This window comes from Cuculus canorus, chromosome 29 (assembly GCF_017976375.1).
Source record: "Cuculus canorus isolate bCucCan1 chromosome 29, bCucCan1.pri, whole genome shotgun sequence".
In the NCBI taxonomy this organism is placed as follows: Eukaryota; Metazoa; Chordata; class Aves; order Cuculiformes; family Cuculidae; genus Cuculus; species Cuculus canorus.
Genome location: NC_071429.1, coordinates 2,405,207 through 2,416,480, shown reverse-complemented (window position 1 = coordinate 2,416,480; position 11,274 = coordinate 2,405,207). Strand labels below are relative to the sequence as shown.

Below are 11,274 nucleotides of genomic sequence, written 5' to 3'. Positions count from 1 at the left end.
ATGTTCCACTGTGTCCCACGGTCCCACCATGTCCCAGGGTCCCACCATGTCCCACCATGTCCCACCATGTCTCAGGGTCTCACCATGTCCCATCATGTCCCACCATGTCCCACCATGTCCCACCATGTCCCAGGGTCTCACCATGTCCCATCATGTCCCACCATGTCCCACCATGTCCCACCATGTCCCAGGGTCTCACCATGTCCCACCATGTCCCACCATGTCCCACCATGTCCCACCATGTCTCAGGGTCACACCATGTCCCACCATGTCCCAGGGTCTCACCATGTCCCATCATGTCCCACCATGTCCCACCATGTCCCAGGGTCTCACCATGTCCCACCATGTCCCACCATGTCCCACCGTGTCCCACCGTGTCCCAGGGTCCCGGTCCCGGTGCCGTTGAGGGGGAGTCCCGGAGGGGTGTCCCGATGCCGAGGGGTCCCGGTGCCATTGGGGGGGGTGGGGTTGTCCCTGTCCCGGCGGTGCCGGTGCCGGTGCAGAGCGGGGGGCCGGGGGCAGCCGCGGGTCGGTAAGCGCCGGGGCCGCCGCGATTGCAGCACGGACCGCGGGCACCGGGGGGGGAACGGGGAGCCCCCGCCCCGACGGGGCCGTCCCGGCTGCCGTGTGCCGGATACTGGGGGATACTGGGGGATACTGGGGGATACCGGGGGATGCTGGGGGATGCTGGGAGATACTGGGGGATACTGGGGGATACTGGGGGATACTGGGAGATGCTGGGAGATACTGGGGGATACTGGGGGATACTGGGGGACACTGGGGGATACTGGGGGATGCTGGGAGATACTGGGGGATACTGGGAGATACTGGGAGATACTGGGGGATACTGGGGGATACTGGGAGATGCTGGGAGATACTGGGGGATACTGGGGGATACTGGGGGATACCAGGGGATACTGGGGGATACTGGGGGACACTGGGAGATACTGGGGGACACTGGGGGACACTGGGGGATACTGGGAGATGCTGGGGGATACTGGGGGATACTGGGAGATACTGGGGGACACCGGGGGACACCGCAGGGAACAGTGGGGGAGGCTGGAGGACACTGGGGGAGACGGGAGGATACCGGGGGACACCGGAGGGAGGACTGGGGAAGACTGGGAGGTACTGGGGGACGTCGGGAGGGGGACTGGGAGTTACTGGAGGAGATATTAGGTGAGACTGGAGGACACTGGGAGACACTGGGAGACACTGGGAGACACTGGGAGACACTGGGGACCCCAGGGAGCCCGGGGGTCCCGCCCCGTCCCGGGGCACCGGGCGGGGGGGTCCCGGGGTGGGTCCGGTGCCTCCGGGCGCGGAGCCGCCAGGAACTGCCCCGGGTTTTCCTGCCCGTCCCGTCCCGTCCCGGCGCGGGGCCGGTGGCGGCGGGGCGGCAGCGCGGGGACCCCGACCCGGTATCGGTTCTGCTTTCGCGGGAGGCGGCGATTTCGCAGTAACGGGGGGCGGGTGCCACCTGCCCCGGGGATTCCCCCCCCCCCCCCACCGCCGCCGCCGCCCCATAAGAGCCCGGTGCGGGCGCCGGTGGCGGCACCGACGGCGATGGCTCCGCTCCGCCTCCTCCGCCTCTGCCTCTGCCTCGCGGCGCTGCTGCCGCCGCCGCCCGCCGTCCCGGCACCGGTCCCGGCGCCCCGCACCGACTGGGCCGCCTGCAGGAACCTCTCCCAGGAGCTGTCGCGGCGGCTGGCGGCGCTCAAAGAGCCCCACCGGGACCTGGTGAGCTCGGCGGCGGCCCCGGGGCTCTGCGGGGACCGGGAGGTGCGGGGTGTCCCGGCAGGAGGGGAGCCCCGAGGGTGCGGGGGTCCCTGAGGATGAGCGGTGTCCCGGCAGGAGGGGAGCCCCGAGGGTGCGGGGGTCCCTGAGGATGAGCGGTGCCGGTGGTCCCGGGGGTCTGCGGGGACCGGGAGGTGCGGGGTGTGTCGGCAGGAGGGGAGCCCCGAAGGTGCGGGGGACCCCGAGGATGCGGGGTGTCCCGGCAGGAGGGGAGCCCCGAGGATGCGGGGTGTCCCGGGGGGTCTGCGGGGACCGGGAGGTGCGGGGTATCCCGGCAGGAGGGGAGCCCCGAGAGTGCCAGGCGTCCCGGGAGCCTGTAGGAACCGGGAGGTGCAGAGAATCCCGGCAGGAAGGGAGCCCCAATAGTGCGGGGGTCCTCGAGGTTGCGGGGTCCCGGGGGGATCTGAGGGGACCGGGAGATGCGGGGTGTCCCGGCAGGAGGGGAGACCTGAGGGTGCGGGGGTCCCTGAGGATAAGCGGTGCCGGTGGTCCCGGGGGGCTGCGGGGACCGAGAGATGCGGGGTGTCCTGACAGGAGGGGAGCCCCGAGGGTGCGGGGATCCCTGAGGATGCGGGGTCCCGGGGTGTCCCGACAGGAGGGGAGACCCGAAGGTGCGGAGTATCCAGAGGATGCGGGGTCTCGGGGTGCAGAGAATCCCGGCAGGAAGGGAGCCCCAAGAGTGCGGGGGTCCCCGAGGTTGCGGGGTCCAGGGGGTCTGCGGGGGATGGGGAGGCAGTGTATCCGGGCAGGAGGGATCCCCGAGATTGCGGGGTCCCGGGGATCCCAGAGTGCAGAGAACCCCGGCAGGAGGGAAGACCTGAGGGTGCGGGGGTCCCCGAGGATGTGGGGTATCCGGGCTCGAGAGGGGGCCCTGAGGGTGCAGGGGTCCCCAAGGATTTGGGGTATCCAGGCACAAGGGGGGGCCCTGAGGGTGCAGAGTCCCAGGGGTCTCGGGATGCAGAACATCCCGGCAGGAGGGGAGCTCCGAGGGCGCGGTGCTGGGGTTGGGGGGGGTGTGAGCCGTGGGAACCCCACTGACCCCCCCCACCCCCGCCGCTGCCAGGAGGGGACACAGCTGAGCGAGGAGGACCCCAATAACTGGCCCCCCCGGATCCGCTGCAGCGACGCCTGCGACCCCTCTACGTTGGACACCAACAACACGGTACTGGGGGTATCGGGGGTGCAGGAGTGCGGCTGGGGGGCCTGGAGGTGCTCAGGGGGGGGGTGTCTGGGGCTCCCGAGGGGTGCTGGGGGTGCCCAAGGGTGTCCAGGCTTCCTGGGGTGCCTGGTGGCCCCAGGGGATGCCAAGGGATGTGCCTGGTGGTCCCAAGGGATGTGCCTGGTGGTCCCAAGGGACAGCAGAGGTACCCAGGGGTGTCCCGGGGATCCCAGAGATGTTAAGGGATGTGCTTGGGGGGTCCCAGGGGACACTGAGCAATGTGCTCGGTGGTCCCAAGAGATGCTGGGGGTACCCAGGATTCCCAAGGGACGCCGATGGATGTGTCTGGTGGTCCCAGGGGTGCTGAGGGTACCCATGGGTGTCCAGGGGGTCCCAAAGGATGCTGAGGGATGTGTTTGGGGTTCCCAGGGGGTCCCAAAGGATGCTGAGGGATGTGTTTGGGGTTCCCAGGGGGTCCCAAAGGATGCTGAGGGATGTGTTTGGGGTTCCCAGGAGGTCCCAAAGGATGCTGAGGGATGTGTCTGGGGTTCCCAGGGGGTCCCAAAGGATGCTGAGGGATGTGTTTGGGGTTCTCAGGGGGTCCCAAAGGATGCTGAGGGATGTGTTTGGGGTTCCCAGGGGGTCCCAAAGGATGCTGAGGGATGTGTTTGGGGTTCCCAGGGGGTCCCAAAGGATGCTGAGGGATGTGTTTGGGGTTCCCAGGGGGTCCCAAAGGATGCTGAGGGATGTGTTTGGGGTTCCCAGGGGTGCCTGGAGATCCTGCGATGCCATGGGATGTGTACAGGGGGTTGCTGAGGGATTTGGGGGTCCGTGTCTCATGCTCGGCTCCGCGCAGCGCTGCCTGCGGCGCATTCTGCAGGGGCTTCAGCACTACCGGGACCTGTTGGGTTCCGACATCACCGACCGCAACCTTCGCCCGCTGGAGGCCGTGATGGACCAGCTGCTGGGCCTCGTCCAGGTGGGTGTCAGGGGGGGACAGCGCGAAGGGATAACGCAGGGACAGCTCTGCACGGGCACAACTGTCCCCGAGGAGCCACTACAGGTAGGGTGAGGCTTAGGGGTGCAGCTGTCCTGGAGCGGTGCTGTCTCCGCGCAGGACTGTCCTGCTGCAGCGTTGTCCCCACGCAGAGCTCTCCCCGTTATCCCTGACCCCCAGGAGGGGTGACACCCCCAGGCCCCCATTCCCCCGCACACCCTAACGCCGCTCTCCCCGCAGCAGGAGCACGGCCGCGCACCCCAACACCCGCTGGCACCCACCGGAGCCTGGAGCCACCCGCTCCTGCGGCGCCTGGCGCTGCAGCGGCTCCAATCCTTCACTGCCATCATGGGCCGCGTCTTCACCCACAGCGCCAGCGTCCGCTGAGCCCCCACCTGCAGCCCCCCCCCCCCAACTATTTATTCCCCTCCCGGCCGAGGGGTTATTTATGTGCGATGCTCCCTATTTATCTCGGGTATTTATGGATTTCTAATAAAGCTTTGATGGAGACGAGCAGCTCGCGCGCAGTCCGGGTCGGGGGTGGGAAAGGGTTTATTTACAGGGCTCGGGGGGGGTCACTGGAAGTCACTGGCGTCGATGTGGAGCGGTGGGAAGTCGGCAGCACCGGCAAAGAGGGAGTTGATAACGGGCAGGGATGCGTCTTCGGGCTGTGGCAGGAATGGGTCGTGGGGGTCCAGGAGCGCAGCTTTGCCTGCGGGATAGGGAGAGGTCAGTGCCAAGGGGACACCCCTGTCCCCCCCCCCAACTCGGCTCCGACACTCACCCGCCAGCTCGGGGCTCAGCCCCTCCAGCCCCCCGGCCATGGTCTCTGACATGTCGGGCATCAGCTCTGCCGCCTCCAGTGTCCCCAGCGTCCCCGAGCCCGGCTCCAGCTCCGTCAGCGACTGCAGGAGCTCCTGCATGTCCGGGCTCCCAGGCAGCAGGTCCAGGTCCCTCAGCTCCAGCAGCATCCCCTGCGCCTCGGAGCCCACCTGTGGCTCCACAGCCCCCGGCACCGGCTGCAGCATCCCTGCATCCTGGGGCACCGGCTGCAGCATCCCTGCGTCCTGGGGCACCGGCTGCAGCATCCCTGCATCCCTGGGCACCGGCTGCAGCATCCCTGCATCCTGGGGCACCGGCTGCAGCATCCCTGCATCCCTGGGCACTGGCTGCAGCATCCCCGTGTCCTGGGACACCAGCTGCAGCATCCCCTGCGCCTCAGAACCCAGCTGTGGCTCCACAGCCCCTGGCACCGGCTGCAGCATCCCCACGTCCCTGGGCAGCGGCTGCAGCATCCCCACGTCCTGGGGCACCGCCTGCAGGATCCCTGTATCCCCAGGCATCACCTGCAGTGTCCCCACCCCCGCCGGTCCCACCTGCAGCATCCCCTGGCCCGAGGTGACCAACTGCAGCACCACCTGCGGCTCCAGATCCCCCACCCCTGGCTGCAGCACCTCCGAGACCCCCGATCGCCCCTGCGGCAGCTGCGGTGGCTCCAGGCTTTGGGGCACCGGCTGCAGCGACCCTGGGCTCGCAGCCATCCCCGGCGGCGGCCCTGCGCTCGAGGGCTGCAGCATCCCCAGATTCCCAGACATGACCTGCCGTGTCCCCAGGCCATGGGGCTGCCGTGTCCCCAAGCCATGGGGCTGCCGTGTCCCCAGGCCACTCGGCTGCAGCTGCAGTGTCTCCAGGTTTTCAGTGGCAGTCACCAAATCCTCTTCCGTTTGCCAGGACTCGTTGGCCTGCCTGCAGGGAGACACATGGGATCTGGCTCAGCTCAGGGGACATAAGGCTATGGGAGAGAAGGTCCCCCTTTCCCATTGGGCCACGGAGGGACTGAGGTGTCCCCCGCTTCACCTGGAAGACACACGGATGAGACGCCGGTTCAGGTATTTCTTCTGCTCCGTCAGGTTCCCTGGGGAGGGAGAGGAGAGGTTGGCGGTGGCGGCGGGCGCTCCCCCCACGCCGTGCCACCCCGTGCCGCCCCGTGCCGCGCCGTACCGTCCTGCCGCTGGCTGTAGTACGGCCCGAAAGCCTCGTCGCGAGGGGTGTCGGGGTACAGGAACTGGAGCGGGTTCTCGGGGATGTTCTCCTCCACCAGCAGCTGGTAGTCACGGATGATATCGGGCAGCGTCAGGGATGCCAGCTCGGCCGCGGTGTAGGGAACCACTGCCCGGAAAGCCGGGGCCCCTGAGGGGTGGGGAGCAGCCAGGGTCAGCAGGGCGGCTCGAGGCCAGGGTGATGGGCTTGCACCGCAGGGTGGGAGCACTCACCGCTCTCGGGGTGCTCCACCCAGGTGCAGGTGACCCCCCCGAGGATGCTCTCGCTGAATCGGATCAGGAATGTCCCCGTCCGCTTCCCCTTCAGCAGCTTCTTCTCTTTTTTCCGGCTCACAAAGCCCAGGATGAGGCTGGGGGAGGCAGCGTCAGCGCCCGCGGCCCCTGCCCCCCCCCGACCCCCCCAGCCCTGCTCCTACCCGTCCTTCCAGAGCTGCTTGAGGTGCTCCTGGAGCAGCCCCAGGATCCCATCCAGCCAAGCCCAGAACGAGAAGCCGGAGGCGCCGTCCTGCGGGAGACGCGGGTGAGCACGGACAGAGGGATGGGGGGGGACAGGAGGGATGGGGTGACCGAGGGGGAGAGGGGGAACGGGGCCATGGGGGAGACAGGGAGGATGGGGGGACAGAGAATGGGGCCACGGGGGGGACAAGGGGGGACAGGAGGATGTTGGGGCCACAGGGGGGACAACAGGGGGTATGATGATGGGGTGGGGTCAGGCGAGAAGGGACCACAGGGGGACAGTGCTCCAGGGGCCCACGGCCACGGGGGGACGGTGAAATGGGGCCACGGCAGGACTGGCATCGCTCACCTTGGAGAACTTGTTCCAGGCCAGAGCGCTCTCCGGGGATGCCTTCGAGCCTGGAGACAACAGTGGGGTGAGGGGGGCGGCACAGCCTCATCCTGGCCCTGGGGGGGCTCAGGGCTGGTGCTCAGCCTCACCAAAGAGCTTCTCGGCCAGCATGAGGAGGTGCTGCTCGCTCAGGCCTCGATCAGCCACGCTCTCGAACTGCCAGCTCAGCACCTCGGCCAGCCGGGGCCACGGTGCCGGCGGCGGCGTGGAGAAGAACTGCTGCTCCTGTGGGACACCGGGTGAGCGAGGACTGGGACAGGACGGGGAGCAGAGGACAGGGATGGAACAGGGACCGAGGGATGGGCACCAGTGCAAGGGATGGGACAGGAACCAGGGATGCAAGTGGGACCAGGAGATGGGAAAGGGATAGGGACCACGGGACAGGAACCAGGGGACAATGGGGCTGGGACAGGGCCCACAGGATGGAGATGGGACACAGGGACAGGGACCTGCAGAGGAGCAGAGGACAAGGCTGGGACAGGGGACAGGGAGCCTGGCACAGGATCCAGGGGAGACCGGGCAAGGAACAGGGATGGGACCAGGCCAGGGGGAGATGGGACAGAGGGGGTGACGCAGGGCCAGGGGGTCCCTCTCGCCTTAGTGTCGCTGCTGAGCATGTTGAACCAGAGGATGGAGGCCCAGGCGCTGGAGAGCTGGTTGTTGTTGGAGATGATGACGAAGGGTAGTGTGGATGTCTGGCGGGGCAGTGGGGGTCAGGCCGGCAGCCCTCAGCGCCCCCCCGGGCCTCCCCCAGCCCCCCCCGGCTCCCCCCAGCCCCACCTCCAGCTCCAGCTCCAGCCCGCGGTAGCTGTACGCCAGCGTGAAGGTGATGAGGTGCAGCTCCTCCGTCACGGCCAGGGGACCCTGCGCAGAGGCGGCACCGTGGGCACCACGCGGCACCGGCCAACCCTGTCCCCACGGTCCCCACACCCACCTCACCGGCACCTTTGCCGCCCTTGCCCGTCCGGCTGTCCTTCTGCTCCTTCAGCGTCTGTGGGGCGGCAGAGTCAGCTGGGTGGGGGGTCCTCACCCCGTCCCTCGCCCCACGGAGCCCCCAGGGACCGGGCAGGGGTCCCTACCAGGTACTGGAAGTCACAGACGAGCCCTTCCTTGGAATTGTCCCCTGCCCCGAGCGTTTTGCTGCTCGACGTCAGGATGTTGAACTTGCGAAACCTGTGGGGCAGAGCGATGGCGCGGGTCGGGGGCCGGGACCCCCCCGGGGACACCCTGCCCGCCGCGCCCAGCGCTCGCCCGGCTCTCACCCTTTTATCTTGGGGGGATCCCTGCAAGAAACAACGGGAAGTCAGGGGTGTCCTGGGACCCCCCCTCGGCCGCACATGGGGTCCCTCTCCCCGGGGGGGTCCCCGACCTGTCGATGTGGATCTTGGCCTCCATGTCGTGGTTGCGGTCCTGGAGGCGGACGAGCAGGCGGGCGCTCACCGAGAACTTGCTGCCGGTGCGCAGCACCAGCGGGCGCTTGCAGGCGTTGGGCATGCAGGGCTGCTGCTCCACCACGAAGGCCCTGGGGCAGCAGGAGGGGGTCAGGGCGGCCCCGGCCGCGGCCCCCAGCCCCCCCCTGCGCTGCCCCCCACCTCTGCAGCAGGAAGGTGAGCAGCTCCTTCAGCCGCCGCTCCAGCAGTGGGGTCTCAGCCTTCAGCGGGTCCCTCTCGTACGTCAGCTGCAGCTGCAGCTCCCACAGCGCCCGCAGCAGCTGCAGCAGCTGGAAGAGCCCCTGGCCCAACTCCGTGAACCTGCGGGCGCCACGGGGCTCAGCAGGGGCTGAGGGCAGCCCCCCCCCAGCCCGCTCCCATCCCAGTCCTACCATGTCTCCAGCGGGCGCAGGTGGGTGTCGGTGGGTGCCCCCAGGCAGGCGCGCTGCTGCCGCTCCCGCCACGCCTGCAGCTCCTGCAGCAGGAAGTCCCGCAGCGTCTCGCTGCGCCCCAAAAGCTGCTGCAGCTGCGCCAGCACCTCCTGAGGAAAGAGACGGACGCTTCAGCGGGTGAGGGGAGCGGCTGAGGCCCCCCCCAAGCCAAGCCCTGAGCCCTCCTCACGCGCCGCTGCCGGTCCAGGATCTGCAGCTTGGCCTGGAGCACCTGGATCTGCCGCGTGTACTCGGGGTCACTCGTCCGGTCCTCGCCTACGGGGAGGGGGTGCGGGGGTCAGAGGGGACACGGAGGGCGCAGGGCAGCACCGTCCCGCACCTGCGGCCGGGGCGGGCAGGATGGGGCCTTACCCGGCAGGTAATGCACCTTGTAGCAGAAGTCAAAGATGTCCTGCTGCTCCTCCAGGTGCCGGAAGGTGCGTTCAGCCTCCTGCGGACAGAGCGGAGTGAGGGGGGGCAGCCCCGGGAGTCCCGGGGGGCTCAGGAGGTGCTGTTACCTGCAGGGCCGTGCGGAACTCGGCCAAGCGCTGCTGGATCTGCTGCTCTCGGTTGCTCTCCGGGTTGCTCTCCGGGGCTGGGCTGGGTGCCGGTGCGGCCCCCGCCTGCGGGGACACAGGGTGTCGGGCAGCAGCCGTGGGGCGCCGTGGGGTGAGGGGGACGCACCCCCCGCTCTACCTGTCCCCCTGCCTGCCCCAGGCGCAGGATGCGGCGCTCCTCCTGCAGCAGGTTGGCCACCAGGTTGGCAAACTCCTCCGGGCGCTCCTCGAACGTGGCCTGCGGAGGGGCTGGGGGGTCAGTGGGGCGCAGGGACCTCCGCCACCCCAGTCCCAGCCCCGGCCCCCACCTGCAGATCGCGGCGAGCCTTGCGCAGGTTGTGCTTCAGCATGAAGTCCTCGTCGCCCAGCCCGGGGCTGCCCAGGTGCTCGCCCAGCAGCGCCAGCAACGAGTGGAAGAGCATCCGTGCGGCGGAGGAGGAGAGCGGCTCGGCCGCTTGGCGCCTGCGGCACCGCGGGCTCAGCACCGGTCTGGCATGCACCGGCCGGCACAGCCCCCTGCCCCGGCCCCCCGTTACCAGTTCTGGTCCTCGATCCAGGCGGCGAGGCACTGCCGCACCACCATGGGCAGCGCGGCGTCGGCGTACAGCCGGTGCACCTGTTCCAGGTGTGCGTTGGCCAAGCTCTGCACCTCCTGCCACTGCGCCATGCTGGGGGACAGGGGGGGTCAGGAGGGGTCCCACCAGCCCCCTCCGGCCACGGCACCACCGGGGGCGGAGGGGGACAAAATCCAGTGCCCACACATCCATCCACCCCTGCACCCCACGTACCTGCCTGCAGCACGGAGGTGCCACGGGTGCCCCACTCCGGCTCAGCCCCGGTGGGTAACCCCTGGGTGCTCCTGTGAGTGCCCACACTCCGGCTCAGCCCCGGTGGCCCCTGGGTGGCTCCTGGGTGCCCCTGGGTGGCTTCTGGGTGGCTCCTGGGTGGCTTCTGGGTAGCTCCTGGGTGGCTCTTGGGTGGCTTCTGGGTGGCTCCTGGGTGGCTCCTGAGTGCCCCTGGGTGGCTTCTGGGTGGCTCCTGGGTGCCTCTGGCTCCGGCTCAGCCCGGATGACCCCTGGGTGGCCCCTGGGTGGCTCCTGGGTGCCCACACTCCGGCTCAGCCCGGATGACCCCTGGGTGGCTCCTGGGTGCCCCTAGCTCCGGCTCAGCCCGGATGACCCCTGGGTGGCTCCCGGGCGCCTCCGCTCCGGCTCAGCCCGGGCGGCCCCCGCTGTCTCGCCTGCGCTGGGCGGGGGGCGCGCCGCGGGCCGGCAGCGCCGGTGGTCCTGCGGGCGGGAGGAAGGGGTGAAGAGCGGCACGGGTCTCCCGGACCCCCCTCCCCTCCCACGGATCCCCCCCTCCTCTTCCCTTGTCACCCCCACGGACACCCCCGGCCGCTCCTCCGCACCCCGAGGGGCTCCGGCGGGCGCCCCTAAACGCCTCCCACCTGGGGAACCCCCAGGGGAGACCCCAAAGGGACCCTCGAGGCGATCCCCGAGACCACCGTCCCACCTCGGCAGCTCCGGGCGCGGGGCAGGAAGCGGCGCAGGCCACGCCCCCTCCCGGCAGCGCGCGGCGATTGGCGGAGCGCCGGGTCGAGGCCACGCCCCCCGGCACAGGGAGAACCCTCTCGGCACCGCCCTCTTCCCCGGATTGACGTCACGAAAGGGGCGGAACCAGAGACCATAGGGCTACTGGGGGGCGTGGCCAGATGGAAATGGGCGGGGCAGAGGGAGGGGCGTGGCGAGAGGGAAAAGGGGCGGGGCCAGGGGCCAGGGCGGGCAGACAGGATGGGGGGCAGAGGGACAGGGAGAGGGGAGCAGAGACAGGGACAGGGGGACAGGGGGATGAGGACAGGGAGACAGGGACAGAGACAGCCTGCAGGGACAGGGACATGGGACAGAGCCATGGGGGTAAAGACAGGGGGACAGAGGCAGATGGACAGGGACGGCCAATAGGGACAGGGGGACAGGGGGATAGGGACAGCCCGTGGAGG

The 11,274-nt window shown here is 69.4% G+C and overlaps 2 protein-coding genes across 2 annotated transcripts; one reads left to right on the top strand and one right to left on the bottom strand.

The window, feature by feature from the left end:
- The first annotated feature begins 1,456 nt into the window (after positions 1–1,456).
- On the top strand, positions 1,457–4,340 carry IL23A (interleukin 23 subunit alpha). The gene is made up of 4 exons (XM_054051655.1): positions 1,457–1,740; positions 2,861–2,959; positions 3,813–3,935; positions 4,194–4,340. Exons 1-4 carry the CDS (start codon positions 1,567–1,569, stop codon positions 4,338–4,340), a joined length of 543 nt encoding a protein of 180 aa, XP_053907630.1. The 5' UTR covers positions 1,457–1,566.
- A 139-nt stretch (positions 4,341–4,479) lies between these two features.
- On the bottom strand, positions 4,480–10,134 carry STAT2 (signal transducer and activator of transcription 2). Its single transcript, XM_054051681.1, has 23 exons — positions 10,067–10,134; positions 9,815–9,946; positions 9,587–9,740; positions 9,418–9,516; positions 9,240–9,344; positions 9,094–9,172; positions 8,912–8,997; positions 8,683–8,831; positions 8,453–8,611; positions 8,230–8,382; positions 8,123–8,143; positions 7,940–8,033; positions 7,795–7,851; positions 7,641–7,724; positions 7,457–7,555; positions 6,950–7,085; positions 6,819–6,868; positions 6,430–6,518; positions 6,227–6,363; positions 5,955–6,143; positions 5,811–5,868; positions 4,738–5,699; positions 4,480–4,665 (listed from the first exon to the last, which is right to left on the bottom strand). Exons 2-23 carry the CDS (start codon positions 9,943–9,945, stop codon positions 4,529–4,531), a joined length of 3,228 nt encoding a protein of 1,075 aa, XP_053907656.1. The 5' UTR covers position 9,946; positions 10,067–10,134; the 3' UTR covers positions 4,480–4,528.
- Between the last annotated feature and the right edge of the window lie 1,140 nt (positions 10,135–11,274).

Coding starts and splice junctions, on each gene's coding strand:
- STAT2 (XM_054051681.1), bottom strand. CDS start 9,945: ATGGCGCAGTGGCAGGAGGTGCAGAGCTTGGCCAACGCACACCTGGAA. Junction 8,832..8,911: donor TCCTGGACCGGCAGCGGCGC/GTGAGGAGGGCT, acceptor CTCTTTCCTCAG/GAGGTGCTGGCGCAGCTGCA. Junction 7,556..7,640: donor GGCTGGAGCTGGAGCTGGAG/GTGGGGCTGGGG, acceptor CTGCCCCGCCAG/ACATCCACACTACCCTTCGT.
- IL23A (XM_054051655.1), top strand. CDS start 1,567: ATGGCTCCGCTCCGCCTCCTCCGCCTCTGCCTCTGCCTCGCGGCGCTG. Junction 1,741..2,860: donor AAGAGCCCCACCGGGACCTG/GTGAGCTCGGCG, acceptor CGCCGCTGCCAG/GAGGGGACACAGCTGAGCGA. Junction 3,936..4,193: donor AGCTGCTGGGCCTCGTCCAG/GTGGGTGTCAGG, acceptor CTCTCCCCGCAG/CAGGAGCACGGCCGCGCACC.